The sequence below is a fragment of the Schistocerca americana genome, chromosome 6, assembly GCF_021461395.2.
Source record: "Schistocerca americana isolate TAMUIC-IGC-003095 chromosome 6, iqSchAmer2.1, whole genome shotgun sequence".
Classification (NCBI taxonomy): Eukaryota; Metazoa; Arthropoda; class Insecta; order Orthoptera; family Acrididae; genus Schistocerca; species Schistocerca americana.
The window spans coordinates 260,199,143-260,224,867 of record NC_060124.1 but is presented as its reverse complement, the minus strand read 5'-3'; the positions used below and the strand labels follow the sequence as shown (position 1 = coordinate 260,224,867).

General features: G+C 40.1%; 1 protein-coding gene and 1 pseudogene across 2 annotated transcripts in view; both read left to right on the top strand.

The window, feature by feature from the left end:
- LOC124619352 (excitatory amino acid transporter) overlaps positions 1-25,725 on the top strand; it is a 288,224-nt gene that overhangs the window by 253,858 nt on the left and 8,641 nt on the right. For both annotated transcript variants that reach the window (XM_047145673.1, XM_047145674.1), the window contains exons 7-10: positions 9,168-9,401; positions 10,228-10,422; positions 11,764-11,898; positions 12,312-12,420. In XM_047145673.1, coding sequence (XP_047001629.1) covers positions 9,168-9,401; positions 10,228-10,422; positions 11,764-11,898; positions 12,312-12,420 — 673 coding nt within the window. The remainder of the gene's footprint in view (positions 1-9,167; positions 9,402-10,227; positions 10,423-11,763; positions 11,899-12,311; positions 12,421-25,725) is intronic.
- LOC124620576 lies at positions 8,283-8,400 on the top strand (annotated as a pseudogene).

Genomic DNA, 25,725 nt, shown 5'->3' with positions numbered 1-25,725 from the left:
CTTATGATAAACCTCATTAATAGTTTTCAGGCAAACATCCACATACTGCTACAATAGTTTACTGTTGAACATCTATGAGCAGTAAAAACCTAACCACACATTTCACAGTCTTTCAAACAAATTGAACAGACACTGTCATTGCTTTAACCCACGGCATGTTGGTGTAACACTTATTTCATGGTTAAGTTGATACATTGTTGTCATTCTAACCAACACAGATTCCTCGTCTGAAACTCGGCCGTGGACTGACTGTCCTGGGACTGGAAATCGGGCCCTTATATAGCCTCACAATAATAGGTAGTGAAACTACTCACTGTTTGAAGTTAAATTTACAGAAATTACAATTAAAACTTAACTCATTAAATTAACTAAATATATCAAAAAATTGGTTCTTTTTAACAGTTTCTCCTACCACGAGGGTTAAGCCAAATTATTTGTTTGAATCATGCAATTAACATATATGCAAACAATACTTTTGACAAAACTGTAAATTAGTTTGGAATAAATTAAGGGCTGGCTTTGCTAACATGTTTTCAAATAGATCCTTTAAGAATACAATTAATTGTTCCTCCAAATTTTTATAATTAGTACAGAATTTATATTTGTTTATACATCAACAATACAATTTAAGTTACGAAACAGTTACTGATTTCACCCTATAATGAAAGTATTAACTAGGAATAGTCAAAGTAAGTTATAAAATCAATTACATACATAAACTAAGCACAAAATTAGATCTGGTATTATATTCTTTAGGATTGAAGGCCAACCTTTATCTTTAATGATAATGCAGGTTATACTCACTTATGTTAATAGTAATTAGTCAAAAATGAAAAAATGAATTTTAAGGAGGCAGATGGCAAAACAAGAGGGGGGAATAAAAAATATCCCAGCTTGCTTTGTCACAGTATCTAATTTAAAAATTAAGGTCCAGCTATCTTATGTTTAAACTGGTAATATATACTATAAACTTCTGTTGCAAAGAATAAGAAGTTTAGTCTAGAGAACCAAATTTAGTTTACCAGAAATACACCAGGAAATTGTCTTCTCTTGAGTTACTGCCTTCAACTGTTCTAAATGCAAAACAGTCAATAATACCTGTAGTTCTAAGATTTCCTTGTCCATGTGTACTATGTACACTACAGGTCTTAATGACTTTTTTGTATTTAGAACAGCTGAAGACAATAATTCAGAAGACAATTGCCTGGTGCATTTTTGGTAAACTAAATTTGGTTCTCACGACTAAACTTTTTATATTTTGCAAAGGAAGTTTATAGAATGTATAACCAGTTTAGACATAAGACAGTTGGACTTTCATTTCTTAAATTAAATAACAAAGGAAAACTGAGTGTTGCTCAGAGAGTAATGGAGAGATGGATACTGGAAATTACTAGGTGAGATGAGAAAACAAATAAACAGACTGGGGTGACAAATATGATTATGATTGCAAAGAAAGTAAAATGGAGATGGGCAGGGTATTTTGTGAGGTGAATGGATGACGGTTAGGTCAAAAGTTGTCCGTAAAATTTCAAGAGACAAGAACAGAGCAAGGCAAAAACTATATGAAATTTTTATAAAACATGCAGGAAAGACATGGACATTTGTAGCTGAAGACTGTAATGTATGGAAATGTCTATAGACAGCCTTTATCAGTCATATGTTATTATTATGACTACTACTACTACTATTTTTATATATATATATAGGGAAACATCCCACGCGGGAAAAATATATTTAAAAACAAAGATGATGTGACTTACCATACGAAAGCGCTGGCAGGTCGATAGAAACACATACATACACACAAAATTCTAGCTTTCGCAACCAATGGTTGCTTCGTCAGGAAAGAGGGAAGGAGAGGGAAAGACGAAAGGATGTGGATTTTAAGGGAGAGGGTAAGGAGTCATTCCTATCCCGGGAGCGGAAAGACTTACCTTAGGGGGAAAAAAGGACAGGTATACACTCGCGCGCGCGCACACACACACATATCCATCCGCACATACACAGACACAAGCAGACATTTGTAAAGGCAAAGAGTTTGGGCAGAGATGTCAATCGAGGAGGAAGTACAGAGGCAAAGATGTTGTTGAATGACAGGTGAGATATGAGCGGCGGCAACTTGAAATTAGCTGAGGTTGAGGCCAGGTGGGTAACGGGAAGAGAGGATATATTGAAGGGCAAGTTCCCATCTCCGGAGTTCTGATAGGTTGGTGTCAGTGGGAAGTATCCAGATAACCCAGACGGTGTAACACTGTGCCAAGATGTGCTGGCCGTGCACCAAGGCATGTTTAGCCACAGGGTGATCCATCAACCTCCTGAGCCCACCGACACCCCGCACCCCTACCTTCTACCTACTACCTAAAATTCACAAACCCAATCATCCCGGCCGCCCCATTGTAGCTGGTTACCAAGCCCCAGCAGAACATATCACTGCCTGCATAGATCAACACCTTCAACCCATTACATGCAGTCTCCCATCCTTCACCAAAGACACCAACCACTTTCTTGAATATCTGGAATCCTTACCCAATCTGTTACCCCCGGAAACCATCCTTGTAACCATTGATGCCACTTGCTTATACACAAATATTCTGCATGTCCAGGGCCTCACTGTGATGGAGCACATCTTTGCACGCTGATCACCTACCACCCTACCTAAAACCTCTTTCCTCGTTACCTTAGCCAGCTTCATCCTGACTCACAATTTCTTCACTTTCGAAGGCCAGACATATCAACAATTAAAGGGAACAGCCATGGGTACCAGGATGGACCCCTCGTACGCCAACCTACTTATGGGTTGCTTAGAGGAAGCCACCTTGGTTACCCAGGCCTGCCAACCCAAAGTTTGGTACAGATTTATTGATGACATCTCCGTGATCTGGACTCACAGTGAAGAACAACTCCAGAATTTCCTCTCCAACCTCAACTCCTTTGGTTCCATCAGATTCACCTGGTCCTACTCCAAATCCCATGCCACTTTCCTCGATGTAGACCTCCATCTGTCCAATGGCCAGCTTTACACATCCATCCACATCAAACCCACCATCAAGCAACAGTACCTCCATTATGACAGCTGCCACCCATTCCACATCAAACGGTCCCTTCCCTACAGCCTAGGTCTTCATGGTAAACGAATCTGCTCCAGTCCTGAATCCCTGAACCATTACACCAACAACCTGAAAACAGCTTTCGCATCCCGCAACTATCCTCCCGACCTGGTACAGAAGCAAATAACCAGAGCCACTTCCTCATCCCCTCTAACCCAGAACCTCCCACAGAAGAACCCCAAAAGTGCCCCACTTGTGACAGAATACTTTCCGGGACTGGATCAGACTCTGAATGTGGCTCTCCAGCAGGGATAAGACTTCCTCAAATCCTGCCCTGAAATGAGATCCATCCTTCATGAAATCCTCCCCACTCCACCAAGAGTGTCGTTCCGCCATCCACCCAACCTTCGTAACCTCTTGGTTCATCCCTATGAAATCCCCAAACCACGTTCCCTACCCTCTGGCTCCCACCCTTGTAACCGCCCCCAGTGTAAAACCTGTCCCATGCACCCTCCCACCACCACCTACTCCAGTCCTATAACCCAGAAGGTGTACACGATCAAAGGCAGAGTCACGTGTGAAAGCACCCACGTGATTTACCAACTGACCTGCCTACACTGTGAAGCTTTCTATGTGGGAATGACCAGCAACAAACTGTCCATTCGCATGAACGGACACAGGCAGACAGTTTGTTGGTAATGAGGATCACCCTGTGGCTAAACATGCCTTGGTGCACGGCTAGCACATCTTGGCACAGTGTTACACCGTCCGGGTTATCTGGATACTTTCCACTGACACCAACCTATCAGATCTCCAGAGATGGGAACTTGCTCTTCAATATATCCTCTCTTCCCGTTACCCACCAGGCCTCAACCTCCACTAATTTCAAGTTGCCACTGCTCATATCTCACCTGTCGTTCAACAACATCTTTGCCTCTGCACTTCCACCTCGACTGACATCTCTGCCCAAACTCTTTGCCTTTACATATGTCTGTTTGTGTCTGTATATGTGCGGATGGATATGTGTGTGTGTGTGTGCAAGTGTATACCTGCCCCTTTTTGCCCCTAGGTAAGTCTTTCCGCTCCCAGGATTGAAATGACTCCTTACCCTTTCCCTTAAAACCCACATCCTTTCGTCTTTCCCTCTCCTTTCCTCTTTCCTGATGAAGCAACCTTGGGTTGTGAAAACTTGAATTTTGTGTGTGAGATTGTATTTGTTATTGTCTCTATCAACGTACCAACACTTTTGTTTGATAAGTTACATCATCTTTGTTTATATATGGTTGTATATATATGGTTGGACACTGTGTCCAACATGCTAAGAATCACAGAAGCCATATTTACAGGTCTATGCCAGAACTGTTCAAGCTCCGTTTTCAGGTCCTCATCTCTTGTAAGCTTTTCCAACTGTTTTTAGTTGTTTCTGCTGTCACCTAGAATAATATGGTCGATAATTCTCAGTGTATCTGCTTATAATCTGACTGTGAAAACTTTTTGTAATGGCTCAGGATGTTTTCTATTGTTCTGTCAGCTCTTTCCAAAGATGAACTATGGGCTTAGGCATATTTCTTAATTCTAAGTTTACAGCATCCTTTCTGATGCTTGCATGTGTTTGACTGGAATCAGTGCTTTTGTTTCCTATTTCAGGGTTCCACTGATCACACACAACCAGACCGCCTTTCCGTTTACTTTACTTTCAGTCTTCTCCGAGTATTGCCTACTCAGCATTTCACAAGCTGTGCAAGTTTATATAGCAACAATTATGAAAAGGATAGACTGCTACTCACCATAAAGATGACACAGAGTTGCAGACAGGCACAACAAAAAAGACTGTTAGACATTGAGGCTTTTTCTGAAAGGGGGGGGGGGGGGGGTCTCGGGAAGGAACACACATGGGCAGATTGCAACTGTTGCATTGAATAAGAGGAGCAATCCAGAGTGGGGCAGGGATAGCAGGGCACAGCTGGGGGGAGAGAAGAGCTAAGTCTGTCAGAGCACACAGGAACTAGGTGACAGGACATACTTGCCAGGAGCAGTGTCCAGAGGCTGTGGGGGAATGGGGGAGGGGGGGGGGGGGTATAAGAGTGGAAAAGGAAATGAGCAGAGAGGGAAAGGTACTGGAGGGCATTGGTAAAGAGCAGCACATAATGTGGTGAGGAGAAATGGTTTGAGAAGAGGTGGTAGGACAGGGGGGGAAGAAACTCTTCAGTGGAGGGTTGGGGGAGAGTAGGTTACCTGGGTTGAAGCCATGACAGTTTCAGGAGCAAAGAATGTGTTGTAAGAATAACTCCCATCTCTGCATTGCAGGAGAGCTGATGGGAGAGGATGCAGATGGCCCAGGCTGTGAAGCAGCCACTGAAGTCAAACATGTTATGTTCAGCTGCATATTGTGTCACAGGGAGGTTCACTTTGCTCTTGGCAACAGTTTGGCAGTGACCATTCACCCTGGTGGACAGCTGGTTGGTAGACACGCGAATATCTGTCCCTGGTGGACAGCTGGTTGGTAGACACACGAATATGATAAACTGTGCAATGATTGCATCAGAGCCAGTGCATGACATGACTGATTTTGTAGGCAGTCTGGTCTCTGATAGGGTAGAATAAGCCTGTGACAGGACTGGAATAGGAAGTGCTGGGTGAGTGGATTGAGCAGGTCTTGCACCTGGGCCCTCTGCAGGGGTATGATCTCTGTGGCAAGGGGCTGAGATTGGCAGAGGCATAGGGATAGATTAGAATGTTATGGAGGTTTGGTGGGTGGAGGAAAACCACTTTAGGAGGAGTGGGAAGAATATTGGTTAGGATTTTCCTCATTTCAGGGCATGATGAAAGATAATCAAAGCCCTATGAAGGATGCAGTTCAGTTACTCCAGTCCACAGTGGGATCAGGTCACAAAGGGGACACAAATTTTTAGTTGGTCCTTGAGGAGGTGGAAGGACTGGGAGCATGTGGGGATATGGCACAGGAAATCTGTTTCTGAACTAGGTCTGTAGAATACTGCCTGTCTCTGAAGGCCTTTGTGAGATCTTCAGCATCCTGGGCAATGGAGTTCTTGTCATTATAGATAGGCTGTCCCTGGGTGGCTAGGCTATATGGGAGGGATTTTTTGGTAAGTAGGGGATGGCAGGTGTTGCAATGCATGTACTGTTGGCGGTTGGTGTGTTAAATATGGACAGAAGTGTGGACTGAGCTATCAGAGAGGAGGTAGTCAACTTCCAGGAAGGTGGCACACTGGGTTGAGGGGGGCCAGGTGAAGTGGGTGGGCAAGAAAGTGGTGAGGTTGTGAAGGAATGAGGGTAGGGTGTGTCTTTGTCCTGAGTCTAGTAAAGATAGCATCAATGAACCTGAAACAGACCAGGGGTTGGGGTTTTTGGGAGGCTAGGAGATCCCCTTTGGATGGCCCACAAACACGTTGGTATTGGACAGTGCCACATGGGTGCCCATGGCCGTGATGTCGATTTGCCTGTATATCTTCCATTCAGAGTAGTTCTAGTCGTGTGTTACGTAAAAGTTAGTAAGGTATACCAGGAAAGAGGTAGTGGGTTTGGAGTCTGAAGGACATTGTGCAATAGGAGCAAGACAACAGGCATAAGGGATGTTGGTATATGGGGACAGTGACATCCACAGTGACGAGTAGGAATCAGATGAGAAATTTTCTGAGTTTCTGGCTCTTTGATGGTCCAGGTTGTTTTTTTTCTGTAAAATTATTGACAATGAGATCCTAATAATCTGAACAGCACTTAGGATAGTGTATTAACCAGGAAGGTTCTTCACGTACTGTTGACCAATCTGTAACATTCTATTCTATCTTCTAGTCCTCCATCACATTTTAGGTGAACTTCCTGAGTCTTTTGCTAAGTCCAGTGGTTTAAAGAGATTTCATGATCCCACTGTGAGGCACTGAATGAAATGCTTATTACTAGTCAGTTCTGATCATGTACAAATTAGTTTTTTCTGGGTTTTGCAGTGGTCCAAAATCATATTGCAATCAGAAGCTTGTCATATAACTCTGCTTCTTCAATTATTGACTTTTTACTCAATTGCTATAACACTATTTTCTTCCCTGTAATTCTGAATTCCACCAGCTACTATTCCTGTAAGCAACTAGAACATGGTGAACAGGCATGTTATTGACCTGTAATTCGGTATTATTGCCTCTTTTACTGCATATTTCTGTGTTTGGTATGCTTTTCCATTTGTTAATCATGTGCTGATGTTTACTGTCTGAGGGTATTTGTTGTCTCCTTTCTAGTAATTAATGCAGAATGAGAAGAATGAGTGGTTAAGCTTCAGTGTGAAGTGCTATAAGTGCATATGCACATTTATACTCCATGCAGAAGTGGTATATGATGGGCTGGAGGATATTGTTAGGCTTCATTGTGAAAAAAATTTTTGAAATGCTCAAGTGAGGTTTGATGTGATATAATTTCATTTGATTATCACCAAAATCTAGGCATTGAATTACTTACACCAATGAAGCCTTTTCTCACGTGTTCCCCTCATTTAAAAGAAACATAACCCTAATGTTCTACTAGGTTGTTTGTCCGCCCCCGGTAGCTGAGTGGTCAGCGCGACAGAATGTCAATCCTAAGGACCCGGGTTTGATTCCCCGGCTGGGTCGGAGATTTTCTCTGCTGAGGGACTGGGTGTTGTGTTGTCCTAATCATCATCATTTCATCCCCATCCATGCGCAAGTCGCCAATGTGGTGTCAAATAGAAAGACTTGCATCAGGCGACCGGTCTACCCGACGGGAGGCCCCTAGTCACACGGCATTAATTAAAACCAGGTTGTTTCAGTTGTGCAGTTCCTTCCACAGTGTTTTAATTGACAAAATATTAAACTTGGCAGTCATTTTCATTGCAGGAGACTTATTATCCAATTTAATGATCCTCTTTAATGCCCTCTTGTTTCTGTAAATAATTTTAGTTTTTCTTCCACTACAGCATTTAGTAGAAGCAAGTTCCCACGAATGCCATATGTTGCTATGATACTGTATACATTGGCACTAGATACCCTATTAAACTGAGATTGTCTAAGATGCGCCAGTTACATCATCGCAGACAATTTGCCGTTTTTACACAGACATCGTACTGATATTTTACCACAACAGTTTATAATAATAGGTGTACTGGTGTTCGGAACACTGCCAGTGCTGTTCAGTAAAAACACTGCCAGTCAAAATGTGTACTCTGGAACCGGGGGATTTTTTTTTACCATGTGCTTTACATTATTGTTTGGCAACGACCTTGCCGCAGTGGATACACCGGTTCCCATCAGATCACCGAAGTTAAGCGCTGTCGGGCATAGCCGGCACTTGGATGGGTGACCATCCGGGCCGCCATGTGCTTTTGCCATTTTTCGGGGTGCACTCAGCCTCGTGATGCCAACTGAGGAGCTACTTGACTGAATAGTAGCGGCTCCAGTCAAAGAAAACCATCATAATGACCGGGAGAGCGGTGTGCTGACCACATGCCCCTCCTATCCATATCCTCATTGAAGATGACACGGCGGTCGGATGGTCCCGATGGGCCACATGTGGCCTGAAGATGGAGTGCTTTTCCCCCCCTTACAATCCTTTGGGAACATCTTTGAGTGATGGCAGCGTTTAATAAATTACAGTAGTACCTAACTGTCTTACTTGGTGGGAGATACTATCACACATTAAAATATAGCCATCTGCAAGTACCATATCTTCCACATTATTTCTAAATCAATAACACCACACCTGAGTGAATGCAGACTTTCCTGGCATATACCACTGACGAAAAGATAACGAGTATGAGGCTCACTGAAATGTCATGGATATCAACAGTAAAACTTGGCTGGGAACCTAAGAGCTTAGCATGAACATCACTACTTTATTATTAATTAAAGTACATAAGCCCTAACCATCACTGGGCCTTGTATGAATGAAGTGATTGCAGCATTCTCTGTCAGATAACTTGTAATGTTTCTTAACAAGGAGCATAATTTCTTGCTTTAAAATTTCCGTTCTAAATCTAATAACAACAGATCTGCGGTGAATCCAACTTGGTGAATTGTCTGTTAAGTAACTATCAATAAGGAAACTTGTGCAGACTATATTTCATCATTAATTAATAACATATGCAATCTGCTTCAGGTTGACACCAGTTGGCGTTGCAAGTGTTATTGCAGGAAAGATACTGTCAGTGGAAGACCTTAGCGTTGTTGTGCAACAGCTTGGATGGTTTGTTTTCACAGTTGTGCTTGGTGTCTTTATCTACCAACTTATCATAATGCAACTTATTTATTTCATCATCATTCGCCGCAACCCTTACAAGTACTACTGGGGACTGGCACAAGCCACACTCACTGCATTTGCCACAGCATCAACGTGAGTATAGCTTTACCATTACCATCACATCCTCAAAGTCAGTAACTAATAAGATACAGCTACAAGTAAAGGTAGGATAAATATGTATGACCATAAAAAAGACGAAACTGGAAGAGATAGCGATATGGGGCATTCCAAATGCAAGGTAAAGAAAATTTTCTTGGTTAACTGTTTCACTACATCTATTAAAGAAGTAATTAACTTATTATGTAATTGACTTATTATGTTGACACCATGAACATTTGTGTAAAAATGTGCAATTTGGACTGTGTGTGATGAGATAATTTGTGAGCTTTGATGACTAAATTGCTCCACAAATTATATAAAATTATAGTGCTGCTATCATTCCATACTGTAAAGTGTTAAATATATATCCACCTCACTCTGTTACAGAACATGCAAGAAATACTGCTTTCATGTTGCTGTAAATTGAAAACGTAATCCCTTTTTATATACATTCTTGAAATATATGTGATAAGATATTCTCTTACTTATCAAAGGAAATTAGACATTGTCAGACAAATTCTGTTACTCTTCATAAGTCACAGTTCAAATTTTCCAGTAATTCTTTGTTGGACATTCATGTTGAATATTTGCCTTGGTTGTATACATGTTTTTTACACTGTCTTCCTGTAAATGTAGTTAATTTGTTCTAAAATCCTGGCACTTTTTTTGTCATAAATTAAACTTAGGTGATATTTCTCTCTCCTATATTCATGTAACATTAATACTTTTCAATTGAGTGATGTGCAAAGTTTCATAGTAGTCTAATTTTATAACTTGTGATAGACATAAATAGTACAATGAAGTGTACTGCTCATTCCAGAGCTGCTGCACTTCCAGTAACCTTGAGATGCATGGATGAAAAAGTCCGTGTTGATCAGCGAATTTCTAGATTTATACTTCCTATTGGATGCACGATCAACATGGATGGAACAGCTCTATTTGTAGCTGTAGCTTCAATTTTTATTGCACAGATGAATCAAATATCACTTGGTATAGGTGAAATACTGACAGTGTGGTGAGTATAGTCACAGTAATCATAAATATAACAAGAAACTTTACTTTGAACTTTTTTTTTTTTAAAGGTTGTGTACTGAAGTACACACGCTGAGGAGCCAAAACACTGTGACCATCTGCTTAATAGCTTGTCTGCCTGTCCTTGGAATGAAATACATTGCTGATTCTGCATATCAGGGATCCGACAGTTTGTTGGTAGATTTGTGCCGATATGGGGCATGATGTCTACACACAGGTCATGTAATTTGCGTGAATAATGGACAGTGATTGGCACCCAGTAACAACCCAGATTGGTTCCATAGTAATTAAATCAAGCAAATGTGGTCACTGGGACATCAACATGAATTCACTATAATGCTCTTCAAACCACTATAGCACAGTTTTGGCTCCGAGACATGGACAATTATGCTGTTGAATGATATCACCATCAGGAAAGACATCAAGCATGAAGGAATGCAGGTGAATCTCAGCTGTCTGTGTGTCTAAGATTACTACCACAGGTACCATGCAAGGACAGGAGAATGATTCCCATAACATAATACTGCTCCCACCAGTCTACCTCTGTGGCACGTTGCACGTTTCAAGCTGCTATTCACCTCAATTTTGTGGAGATGACCAGCGACCTACTGTTGCAACAATGTGATTCACCTGAGGAGCCAACATGTTTCCATTGATTGACGGTCAAACCCGATGGTCCCATACCCATTGCAATCATAATTGATGATATTGGGTCAGTGTGTGAACATGTAGAGGTGATCTGCTTTGAAGATCCGTGTTCAACAGTGTAAGATGAATGATGTGCTCCAAAGCACTTGGGCACGCAACAACATTGTGGTCTTTTGGCAGGGGTGCCACAGATCACTATCTTTCCTAAACTACAGAACAGTCAAGTCTCTGAACCCTACGTTCTGTGAAGAGTTGTGGACGTGCAACCATTTAGTGCCTAGTGGTAGTTTCACTGTCCTTCTACCTCTTTCCATAGATGCCCAAAACAGTAGTACGTGGACATTCAACCAGCTTTGCCACTTTCAAGATACTCATTCACAGGCTCTACGTAATAACAAAAGCCCTTGATCAAAGTTGCTTATCTCAATGGATTTCACAATTTGCAGCCCATATCTTCCCTAGGGTGATTCCTTGTCTGTGTCTGCCCTGCTTATGTACATTTGCTACCATGTCACATGCCCACCATACCACCAAGCGGCATCCTACGCTGTGGTGGGCAATGCTCATAATGTTTTGGCTAATTAGTGTATGGTGTGTAATGTTAAGGTTTTTCTGAAAGAATGTCACTATGAATAAACTACATTACTTTTCATTCCATGGGAACACATTCTTTCAGTCTGGCATCAACAGCAGCCAGTTTTTCATCAGCAAGTGTCCCCAGTGCAGCCTTGGTTTTAATCTTCATGGTGCTGTCCACCATTGATGCTCCAGTTCAAGATGTATCACTTCTTTTTGCAATTGACTGGTTTGTGTAAGTAGTTCATGAAGTGAGCATTGTTAAAATTTGATTTTTATTCCAACATTGTGGTCTAAAAGATTTATTTTAAACCTTAATACAATGTGCAAATTTCCAGCTGGTCACTTCTCTGCAGATAGTAATTAATTAATTGTTTTTTAAGATTATGCTTTTGTATAATTTTATAGCTTTGGTATTTCTAGTTCATAAGACTTTTGTTTCCATACTCAGGTCAAGTGTTTCAGTTATATTATTTTATTCAACAACTAATAATTTTGAAATTCCTTATGCCGTTTAACATTATGAGAAGTTAAACTAATTTAGGACTACATGTTATTTAATCTGTGTACATTTTTTTCTTTGCAAGTTCTCTTTGCCTAATATTGGATTTTTAATTCTCAGAATTTTTTTTATTTATTTATCCACAGGGATCGTGTGAGGACAACAAATAATATGCTAGGAGACTGTTATGCAGCTGCTGTTGTTGAGCACTTGTCCAAAAAGCAGTTACAGGCATCTAATTCATCAATCTTTCCGGTAATTAAAAAGTTTAATATTACTTATATAGATTTCTATAGACATTTTACATAGCTTTTCAGAATGGTATACGAGGGGGAATCCAACCCCCCCCCCCCCCCCCCCCCCCAAAAAAAAAAACCACCACTGCTGGAGTGGAGCTTGTCAGGGTGTATATGGGGACAAGGGAAAAAATCTCGGATTTCCCGGTTAAAAGTACACTTTCTCCTGGGTGAAAGTACAAATTTTTTACAGTAAAATTTCTCTCAGAATTGTACAACTTATCAATCTTTGAATGGTTTAGGTTTACAGACCGGCGTGGGCGGGCACTTTAGAAAATACATACACACACGTTTTGGGACAAGCTTCTATGTGCAGCAACATGTACGCACTGCCCATTTTGGTATTTCGAAAGTATATATTCAAGTTCCAGCAATCACAGAGCTTTAGAGAAATCACAGCCTAATATAAGAGCCGCGACGCTCACTGTCGTAAAAGTTATTGCTGTTTGACAGCTGGAGCAACACTAGCACTCCAACCAGCAAGAAAGGAGAGCTTCAGATGAGTTGTAAGCATAGTGTTTGTTTTGCATCCCTTTCCTACGTGATTTACGAAATATTTGAATTATTTTTTTGCCTTCAGGAGTTTGTGTAGTATCAGAAGACATAGATGTTTCTAAAAAGGATTCTAAAATAAGTGCAAGTAGGGATAAAACTCATGAATCCAGTGGCAAGTTCCAATACATCCATGAAGAAACGCTTCTGACGTTTGATAGAACTGCAGCTTACCACGTTGATATCAATGGAATATAAACACACAGATTCACACATAAGAACAACAGAGATGTACCTCTGCATGCATAAGGGATCGACACCCCATTTGTCATTCCATAGGTCTACTGCGTTTTAGTTATTGTTGCCTGTTGCCACAAGTACGATCTCCATCTTTATACTATTCTAAGTGGGACAAGCAACTGCCAAACAGTGGGGGAAATGTATTGTGAGTGTAAACCCCAAGTCCTTAAAAGCCAATAACACTGTCAGAAGTGCTGTCATATGTTAAATTTGCCATCAGAGACTTTTCATCTAATGATATATGCACCAGTTTTTCAGTATTGGAGAAATGCTGTATCTTCTGCTTTAAAAAGTGGAACATATTGTTACTTGTCCCACTTTTTATTTGTATGCCTTCCACATACCTCTATAATGCACACACTGATGGAAATATAAAATGTTCTGACAAAACCCGTATGCCTGAGTGCTGTAATGTGATAAATTTAGAGCAAAGAGCTTAGTTTTGTCTTGCCATCTTGCAGATGGCATGCTAATCTGGTTTAACAACAACCCAAGGGCATCTTTTTTTAAATATTGGGATCCTGTAGTCTTCAAAATTTGTTTGTCCTCCTTCACTTGATCCTTCTGATACAGTTTCTGTTGCTGTATGTAGCTCCTTGTCCCATAACAGTTTTGTACGAAGTCTAATGATCTGCACATTCTGATAATCTGCACGCTTGTTCTAAACAGGAATAACTGCACTTAATTTTACCACTTCATTGTCAAAGCAGGTCTATGTTGACAATTCAGATGAATCTGGCACTGATATATAGAGTTGTACTGGCTGCTTTTGTGCCACAGGAGTGTGTTACAGCTTTAGACGGGCTGTCGAACCTTTATGGCAGTCTCCTCTTCATCATCAGTTGAGGTGGCGTATTTAGAATGCAGGGTATAGTGGACAAGGAAAAAAATTTCCCGAATTTTTCCCGGTTAAAAATACATTTTCTCCCGGGTGAAAACACACTTTCTCCGTGTTAAGTGACAGTATATTTTCCTTCAGATCTGCAAAACTTAGTAATCCTTTGAATGGTTATGGTACAATTCCTCGCCACTTTAGAAAACAAAACTCAGGGGAAAAGACACGTTTTGGAAATATCTTTGATCTGCAGCAACATGTACGCTGCGAATATTCGTATTACGAAAGTATACATTGGAATTCCACCAAACACTGCATGTTACTTTCCGAATCATTGAAATCAAGCTTGCAATGCGTTCTTGTAAGCCAGTCATACCCCATGTCATGCGATCTGACCAGCAGATGACAGCATATATTCAGAGTAGTGGTGGGCAGGAAATCGCGTATCTGTTAGAAATCACAGTGATTGAGAAGTCACAGATATCACAATAACAACTTTACAAAATTTTCAGTCACAGTTATAGTTCAATTCTTTTATCTTGGCGGCTCGTGCATGCCCGCCTAGACGCTGGAGATTGCTGCGTTGCCAGTTGCACACGACGCACGCGCCAATAGAAGCAGCGCCATAGTATAGCATAGTTCGCAAGCTTACGTGTAGGGGGGAGCGCACAGTTCATGAAGTAAAGCCACCACGGCCGCATTAACCCTTTCGCTGCTACAAAGCCGTGCTCCCTGCATTCCGCGCTGTCCGCGATTTTGTCACTGCACTGCTCGCCTGTGCAGACACATTGTGTTCCGACTGCTTTGACACTCTTTTATCATTCGATTCCACAAAAACTATTTGGCTCAAAAATTAGATTTTTACCTATCTTCTTGACTGATACCTTCCCCCCATAAATGACTTAATTTTGTTTCGATGTTCAATGCAGTTATTATGCAGCATTAAATATAGTAAACCTTTGCACGAAATATTGAAGAGTTTGCAGAGGTAAAAGTCCATAGAGTGTACTTTCCGTATGGTCGATTTTAGTTGCCACAATGTTGAGAATGAAATGTGGACAAGATACCTATATATTTCATTTAATTTAAGTACCACATAAGTGTCGTATGTAATATTGAGAAATATTCCACCTTTCACGACTGTAACAAAAGTTTTACTTACACTGGGCACATTTGGCTTTATTTTAAAGCACTTCAATCAATCAAAAGGAAGTAGACAAAATATATTAATCAAAACTGTGGACTTGCAAAAATATTAGGACTTGAATATACCGTCTGTCAGTGAAGCGCTCAGAGCTATGTCAAATATAATTTTGTGTGTGGCACACACAAACAGCATTTATTTGCTAAAACACTGATGAGCCAACACAAACGTTGAATATTGTGCTACCGCAGCACAAAACTACGAAAGGTGACTTGGCAATGGAGGACACAAAATACAGTCCTCTTATGATGCTTCAAAAGAGAGAAACGCGTCTGGTCTAAATAAGTCGCTTATTACAGTTGCAGAAGAGGGATATATTTCAATACCATTGGTAAAACTGCGACTGTGGCACAAAAACAAGAAATAGAACATGAATACCATTGTATATGTGCCATACCTTTCACCGATGGAAGTGCTTTAAAATAAAGCCAAACGCGCCGTGTGTATATAAAACTTTTATTACAGTCGCGAAAGACAGAATATTTCTCAATATTACATACGACACCTATGTGGTACTTAAATTAAATGAGATATTGTTATACAGTAAATATTATATGAAATTTAGGTATCTTGTCCACATTTCATTCTCAACATTGTGGCAACTAAAATCGACCATATGGAAAGTATACGCTATGGACTTTTACCTCTGCAAACTCTTCAAAATTTCGTGCAATGGTTTACTACATTTAATGCTGCACGTCATAACAAAATTAAGTCATTTATGGGGGGAAAGGTATCAGGCAAGAAGATGTGTAAAAATCAAATTTTTTGGCCAAATAGTTTTTGTGAAATCGAATGATAAGTGTGTCAAAGCAGTGGGAACACCATGTGTCTGCACAGGCGAGAAGTGCAGTGATGACAAAATCGCGCACAGCGCGGAATGCGGGGAGCACGTGTCTGCAGCAGCGAAAAAATTAATGAAGAGGCAAAGCACTAGAAATTTCATTCAAACGAATAAAATTCGTGAAGTAAGGCACTCCAATATTGTTTTTAAATAAAGAAAATCTTAAGCACCGCACAAAGTTTGAACTCATTACCTTTCACTTGGCAGCCCAAAACCTTAACCGTTCCGCTACCTCAGCTCATTGATCACTGTAACTCCATAACGACTCTAACATCTCACGCAGCTACTTATAAACACTGTTGGTATGACTATGAATTACTCACGCTCCGTCGAAGTACAATAGGAAATAAACAATTACCGCTGTTCTTTATTGCGAAAAAGCAGTTCGTGAGATTGAAACAAACACCTTTCCTTGCTATAGCCTGAATTAGGAGTCTTATTGCTTGTTTGGTTTAATTAATTAATAGAATATGAAGCAATTGGTATAAAGAATGCTTTTTCCAAACTTTCTGTAAAAAAAGTCTGCTATCAAGACATTGCTTTTGTTATATTACTTTATTTATGACTGAACGTTTCCAAAACTGAACACACTCATTCGTGCTCTGCACTGCTGTCGAGATCTGGCAACGTCGTTCTCTGTTCATTGGCTGACTGTGTTTTGTGGCGTCAGATGCGCAGAACGAACCTAAACTCGGCCGCCAAGATATATGACGCGCACTTTAGCAGTCGGAAGTAGCATTTCATATTCAACGCTGTGAGCCATCTGTGGGCCGAATTCCATACTCCTTTCTACGATTTCAGTGACAAGTCGCGGCTAGAAGTCGCAAGTAGCAACTAAAAAGCGCAGTTAACAGTGCCATCTGTTGGCCAAAGTTCGTACTACGCTCATCTCTGCGACACGCTATCGAGTCCAACTGCGATTTCCGTGACAAGTCGCAACTAAGAGTCGCAAGTAGCAACTAAAAAGCGCAGTTAACAGTGCCATCTGTTGGCCAATGTTCGTACTACGCTCATCTCTGCGACACGCTGTCGAGTCCAACCGCGATTTCTGTGACAAGTCGCAACTAAGAGTCGCAAGTAGCAACTAAAAAGTGCAGTTAACAGTGCCGTTGTTGTTGTTGTTGTGGTCTTCAGTCCTGAGACTGGTTTGATGCAGCTCTCCATGCTACTCTATCCTGTGCAAGCTTCTTCATCTCCAAGTACCTACTGCAACCTACATCCATCTGAATCTGCTTAGTGTATTCATCTCTTGGTCTCCCCCTACGATTTTTACCCTCCACACTGCCCTCCAATACTAAATTGGTGATCCCTTGATGCCTCAGAACATGTCCTACCAACCGATCCCTTCTGCTTGTCAAGTTGTGCCACAAACTCCTCTTCTCTGCAATTCTATTCAATACCTCCTCATTAGTTATGTGATCTACCCATCTAATCTTCAGCATTCTTCTGTAGCACCACATTTCAAAAGCTTCTTTTCTCTTCTTGTCCAAACTATTTATCGTCCATGTTTCTCTTCCATACATGGCTACACTCCATACAAATACTTTCAGAAACGACTTCCTGACACATAAATCTATACTCGATGTTAACAAATTTCTCTTCTTCAGAAACGCTTTCCTTGCCATTGCCAGTCTACATTTTATATCCTCCCTACTTCGACCATCATCAGTTATTTTGCTCCACAAATAGCAAAACTCCTTTACTATTTTAAGTGTCTCATTTCCTAATCTAATACCCTCAACATCACCCGACTTAATTCGACTACATTCCATTATCCTCGTTTTGCTTTTGTTGATGTTCATCTTATATCCTCCCTTCAAGACACTGTCCATTCCGTTCAACTGCTCTTTCAAGTCCTTTGCTGTCTCTGCCAGAATTACAATGTCATCGGCGAACCTCAAAGTTTTTATTTCTTCTCCATGGATTTTAATACCTAATCCGAATTTTTCTTTTGTTTCCTTTACTGTTTGCTCAATATACAGATTCAATAACATCGAGGAGAGGCTACAACCCTGTTTCACGCCCTTCCCAACCACTGCTTCCCTTTCATGTCCCTCGACTCTTATATCTGCCATCTGGTTTCTGTACAAATTGTAAATAGCCTTTCGCTCCCTGTATTTTACCCCTGCCACCTTTAGAATTTGAAAGAGAGTATTCCAATCAACATTGTCAAAAGCTTTCTCTAAGTCTACAAATGCTAGAAACGTAGGTTTGCCTTTCCTTAATCTTTCTTCTAAGATAAGTCGTAAGGTCAGTATTGCCTCACGTGTTCCAGTGTTTCTACGGAATCCAAACTGATCTTCCCCGAGGTTGGCTTCTACTAGTTTTTCCATTCGTCTGTAAAGAATTCGTGTTAGTATTTTGCAGCTGTGACTTATTAAACTGATAGTTCGGTAATTTTCACATCTGTCAACACCTGCTTTCTTTGGGATTGGTATTATTATATTCTTCTTGAAGTTTGAGGGTATTTCGCCTGTTTCATACATCTTGCTCACCAGATGGTAGAGTTTTGCAGGGCTGGCTCTCCCAAGACTGTCAGTAGTTCTAACGGAATGTTGTCTACTCCCGGGGCCTTGTTTCGACTCAGGTCTTTCAGTGCTCTGTCAAACTCTTCACGCAGTATCGTATCTCCCATTTCATCTTCATCTACATCCTCTTTCATTTCCATAATATTGTCCTCAAGTACATCACCCTTGTATAGACCCTCTATATATTTCTTCCACCTTTCTGCTTTCCCTTCTTTGCTTAGAACTGGGTTTCCATCTGAGCTCTTGATGCTCATACATGTGGTTCTCTTATCTCCAAAGGTCTCTTTAATTTTCCTGTAGGCAGTATCTATCTTACCCCTAGTGAGATAAGCCTCTACATCCTTACACTTGTCCTCTAGCCATCCCTGCTTAGCCATTTTGCACTTCCTGTCGATCTCGTTTTTGAGACGTTTGTATTCCTTTTTGCCTGCTTCATTTACTGCATTTTTATATTTTCTCCTTTCATCAGTTAAATTCAATATTTCTTCTGTTACCCAAGGATTTCTACTAGCCCTCATCTTTTTACCTACTTGATCCTCTGCTGCATTCACTATTTCATCCCTCAAAGTTACCCATTCTTCTTCTATTGTATTTCTTTCCTCCGTTCCTGTCAATTGTTCCCTTATGCTCTCCCTGAAATTCTGTACAACCTCTGGTTCTTTCAGTTTATCCAGGTCCCATCTCCTTAAATACCCACCTTTTTGCAGTTTCTTCAGTTTTAATCTAAAGGTCATAACCAATACATTGTGGTCACAGTCCACATCTGCCCCTGGAAATGTCTTACAATTTAAAACCTGGTTCCTAAATCTCTGTCTTACCATTATATAATATATCTGATACCTTTTAGTATCTCCAGGGTTCTTCCATGTATACAACCTTCTATCATGATTCAAAACCAAGTGTTAGCTATGATTAAGTTGTGCTCTGTGCAAAATTCTACCAGGCGGCTTCCTCTTTCATTTCTTAGCCCCAATCCATATTCACCTACTATATTTCCTTCTCTCTCTTTTCCTACACTCGAATTCCAGTCACCCATGACTATTGAATTTTCGTCTCCCTTCATTACCTGAATAATTTCTTTTATTTCATCATACATTTCTTCAATATCTTCATCATCTGCAGAGCTAGTTGGCATATAAACTTGTACTACTGTAGTAGGTGTGGGCTTCGTGTCTATCTTGGCCACAATAAGGCGTTCACTATGCTGTTTGTAGTAGCTTACCCGCATTCCTATTTTCCTATTCATTATTAAACCTACTCCTGCATTACCCCTATTTGACTTTGTGTGTATAACCCTGTAGTCACCTAACCAGAAGTCTTGTTCCTCCTGCCACCGAACTTCACTAATTCCCACTATATCTAACTTCAACCTATCCATTTCCCTTTTTAAATTTTCTAAACTACCTGCCCGATTAAGGGATCAGACATTCCACGCTCTGTTCCGTAGAACGCCAGTTTTCTTTCTCCTGATAACGACATCCTCTTGAGTAGTCCCCGCCCGGAGATCCGAATGGGGGACTATTTTACCCCCGGAATATTTTACCCAAGAGGACACCATCATCATTTAATCATACAGTGAAGCTGCATGCCCTCAGGAAAAATTACGGCCGTAGTTTCCCCTTGCTTTCAGCCGTTCGCAGTACCAGCACAGCAAGGCTGTTTTGGTTATTGTTACAAGGCCAAATCAGTCAGTCATCCAGACTGTTGCCCTTGCAACTACTGAAAAGCCTGCTCCCCCTCTTCAGGAACCACATGTTTGTCTGGCCTCTCAACAGATACCCCTCCGTTGTGGTTGCACCTACGGTACGGCTATCTGTATCACTGAGGCACGCAAGCCTCCCCACCAACGGCAAGGTCCATGGTTCATGAATGTATTTTAATTCACTTGATAGCTCCTGGCCACAGATATCTGTTTTGTTTTCATTTGACATCAGAGTAAACGTAGGTGAAACAGCAAAATCACTAAATGTAAATATGGGGGTGCAGCAAGGTCCAGTCTTGGGTCCTTTGCTGTTCTTAATATATATTAATGACTTGCCATTCTATATTCACGAAGATGCAAAGCTAGTACTTTTTGCCGATGATACAAGTATAGCTATCACACCCAACAGACAAGAATTAACTGGTGAAATTGTAAACGATGTTTTTCAAAAAATCTTTAAGTTGTTCTCTGCAAATGGGCTCTCATTAAACTTTGACAAAACACAGTATATACAGTTCCACACAGTAAATGGAATGACCCCATTAATAAATATCTGTAGGCCAAAGTCCGTACTACGCTCATCTCTGCGACACGCTATCAAGTCCAACTGCGATTTCCGTGACAAGTCGCAACTAAGAGTCGCAAATAGCAACTAAAAAGCGCAGTTAGCACTGCCATCTGTTGAGCAAAGTTCATACTACGCTATTCGCTACCGAGTCAAACTGCGATTTCTGTGACAAATCGCAACTAAGAGTCGCAAGTAGCAACTAAAAAGCGCAGTTAGCACTGCCATCTGTTGAGCAAAGTTCATACTACGCTATTTGCTACCGAGTCAAACTGCGATTTCTATTACAAATCGCAACTAAGAGTCGCAAGTAGCAACTAAAAAGCGCAGTTAGCACTGCCATCTGTTGAGCAAAGTTCATACTACGCTATTCGCTACCGAGTCAAACTGCGATTTCTATTACAAATCGCAACTAAGAGTCGCAAGTAGCAGCTAAAAAGCGCAGTTAACATACTTTTCCTAGTGTCATCTGTTGACCGACGTACGTACTTCGTTATGAGAGCCTTGTGCCTCACGAGATCGATGTGCTGTGTGTGGATATTAAGGGCTTATTTCAATAGTGGTACAAGTCCTTTTTTGTTCATTTTGAGATACAGAGTCGTAAAGTTAAATGAGCGCTGAAAAATCTGCAGTTGAGATACCAGAAATATTCAAGCATATGGCTTCTTGCTAGAGATGAACCTTTATTTATGTTTGTTTGGATCATTAATTTCAGAAGCATTATAGACAGGAAAGTGGAGGTAATGGACTTGTACCACTATTGAAATAAGCCCTTCATATTATATGACGACATGCACATTCAGCATCAGTTATGATTGGTCAAATACTGCTGTTACTCTGAATGTATTATATTAATAAGAAGCAACATTGCCTTTTTCTCCTGAAAATATAAAGTAACGTAACAAATGTTTGATTCTGCTTCAGTTGACCTTTTTTTGCGCGTGTTACGCTTTAAGATATATCACACAAATGTACCAGTAAAATTTTTAATAATGACCCTGATCTTCAGGGTTCGAAATTATTCTAAATGGCTCGTCATCAAAGAGTTGATTTTTAAATGAGAGTCAAACACTCTGTGATTTAAGAAATTCATGGTACATTCTCGCACATAGTTCAACCTATGTAAAAGGATATTTACTCTGAAAGTAATGCTTTTCAAACCACCTTTCGCAATATTTTCCCGCGACCTGTTAGAAATAGGTTCATTTCAGCAGTTGCCAGAGAGCACAGATAACAAGCAGCACCGCACTTGTGTAGCTGCCATGATGTAGGAAGCCCGTATGTATGTTCATGTAAAACAACGAAAGATCGTACATTATGTCGTAAAAGTAACAAGACATCAGTGGATACTCCAAGTGCATCGGAATTTCGTGAACCATACTAAAATGTGCACATTTAAAATGCATACTTAAAAGTGCACATTCGTATGTCCAGATTCCCAATGAAGTAGACCTCGACCAGATATTAAGCTTTTCAATGTGGTTTTCGGGATGTAAATTTAATTGGAGCACCAGTACTGTATTATTTCATGTTTGGTTCTTTATTATGGCATAATGCCATACATGCTAGAAGATGAAAACGTGCACTTGAAATGCAGCGAACAGTTGAAATTATCCAGTACTGTGAATTAACCATTTCATTTCAAACATATTGAGTGCCTCTGCGGAAAAAGGTTAATAAAAGTCAAATTCCCTTAGCAAACAGCCAAAAATAACTTAATTGCTCTGCAAGGCGATTAATGCTTGTCTGTCAGAAAGGTGAAAATAAAATAAAATCTGAAACTAACAACATATTTTAGCCTTCTGTAATTATGTGAATGTATTTTAATTCACTTGATAGCTCCTGGCCACAGATATCTGTTTTGTTTTCATTTGACATCAGAGTAAACGTAGGTGAAACAGCAAAATCACTAAATGTAAATACGGGGGTGCAGCAAGGTCCAGTCTTGGGTCCTTTGCTGTTCTTAATATATATTAAAGACTTGCCATTCTATATTCACGAAGATGCAAAGCTAGTACTTTTTGCCGATGATACAAGTATAGTATCACACCCAACAGACAAGAATTAACTGGTGAAATTGTAAACGATGTTTTTCAGAAAATCTTTAAGTGGTTCTCTGCAAAGGGGCTCTCATTAAACTTTGACAAAACACAGTATATACAGTTCCACACAGTAAATGGAATGACCCCATTAATAAATATAGACTTCGATCAGAAGTCGGTAGTTAAGGTAGAATATTCAAAATTACTAGGTGTATGCATTGATGAGGGGTTGAACTGGAAAAAAAACACACTGAGGATCTGCTGAAACGTTTGAGGTCAGCTACTTATGCTATTAGGGTCATTGCAAATTTTGCCAATATACATCTGAGAAAATTAGCATACCATGCCTATTTTCATTCTCTGCTTTCGTATGGCATCATACTCTGAGGTAACTCATCATTGAGTAAAAGAGTGTTCATTGCACAAAAGTGTGTAATCAGAATAATTGCTGGAGCTCATCCAAGATCATCCTGCAGACACTTATTTAAAGAGCTAGAAATCTTCACTGTAGCCTCACAAAAATATATATATATATATATATATATATATATATATATATATATATATATATATATATATATATAGAAATTTGTTATTAACAATCCGAACGAATTCAAAAGTAATAGCAGTGTACAAGGCTACAACACTAGGAGAAAGGATGATCTTCACTACTCAAGGTTAAATCTAACTTTGGCTCAGAAGGGGGTAAATTATGCTGCCACAAAAGTCTTTGGTCACTTACCTAACAGCATCAAAAGTCTGACAGATAACCACATAGCATTTAAAAGGAAATTAAAAGAATTTCTGAATGGAAACTCCTTCTACTCATTACATGAATTTTTGGATATAGTAAGTGGGTAATTTCCCAACCTCAAAGAAATTTGTCTAATGTAATATCTTGTATAGACACTTTTTATTAACTTGACACGTTCCACATCATGTGTCGAAGGTAAAAGTTCGAAATGTCTCTCCACAAAAACGTAAATTTTGAGACAAAAAAGAAATCATGTGAAAACTGTAAGGGTGAAATTACGAAGCTAAATGAACGAATTAGTAGCCTACAGTTCATAATCAATGCCCTGAAAATGGATATTACTAAAATTCAAGAAAGAAAAACCGAAGTGAACACGCCACGTTTTCTGCAAGATAGTTCGACAGTTTCCGAAAAGTGGACAAAGGTGAAGTGCAGCGGCCGCAAACAAAAAGTACAAGATCAAGAGAATTGTGAAATAAAGGTAAGCTTCGTGCACAACAACTTATTTAAAGTACTTTCCACAACAGATTGTGGAAGTGCAGTGTTTAGTAATCGTGCTCATGAACCATGTGAAAAGCAAAAGGATCTTGTAGATAAGCCAGAACAAAAGAATTCGTTAACGCAGAAAAATAAGAAATCCGACGTAAATTTAGTAAACAAACATCTGCCGACCTTATGTAGTTCCGATGGATTATCGGCTTGTGTGAAAAAGAAAGAGGAAATAAACAGCTCAGTTAGGCCTACATTTTGTAGCTCCAAAACAATTACAAAAATCGAAATATATTCAGGCAGCCAAGGTCGAAACATAGCTACTGACTTTCGTAATAAAAGCAATGTGAACTTGACTTCCATGGTGAAACCAGGTGCGAAATTCTGCACAGCAACTGCAATAAGCCACGAAAAAATTCCCACATTAAGCAACAAAGACTTTGCCGTTTTCCTGGCGGGAACAAACGACGTCGCAAGAAATGAAAAACAAGATCTGTTGCTTTCACTAAAAAGGCGACTGTATGAACTAAGATGCACTAACGTCATTGTATTTTCAGTACCACATCGTCATGACCTAGCGGAATGGTCCTGCTTTAACAAAGAAGTGGAAAGTGCAAATAGTGAGATGAAACAGATATGCAAACGATTCAAAAATGTGACTTTCATTTATATAAGCAAACTAGGAAGGAGATTCCATACTAGACATGGTTTCCACTTAAATAGATTAGGAAAAAAATTCGTAATTGCAAAAATAATAGAAATAGTAAATGCCAAAACGAAAGTAAGTTGTGACACTTCAAACGTAATTCCCCTCAAGGACAAGACCCACAAACTACTTGGTGAATCTGAAAATGAAGCATCACCACTACAAGACAAGTGTGATGTTCTGACATTGCAAGAAAACACCCCAAGTGCTAGCAGTTCACAAGGAAGCATATCAATAACAACAGAACCAACACCTGAAGTATCAGAAACAGATACACCATCATCATCATCAACAACAACAGCAACAACAACAACATCAGAAATGACAGCATCAATGACACCGGGAGCTACACCAGCAGCAGCAGCAAGCAATGCACCATATCCTAGTGAACGACCTACAAGGTGTAGAAAATCTGTCCTTCTGGAGGATTTTTGGTACCTCGCCAGGGCAAGGAACGGAGTATGACACCACAAAATGTAAATACAAATGTAGCCAGTTCTCATCCTCATCACCTGCAGATTCTAAACTTAAACATTGTGTCTTAGAAATAAATCATTAGAACTTGAGGTAGCTATGAACAGTGCAAATATTGACTGCATGCGCATTGTGGAGCATTGGTGCAGAAGTTTTGAACTAAGTAGCATTAATATTCATCCGTTTAAGTTGGCAAGCCAATATTGTGGAAAAAATACCAAAAATGGAGGTGTATGTATATTTACCAAACCAAGTATCAGCTATAAAAGAAGGTGTGAAGCTGAATCATTGAGTGTGGAAAATCATTTTGAAGCTGCAGCTGTGGAGTT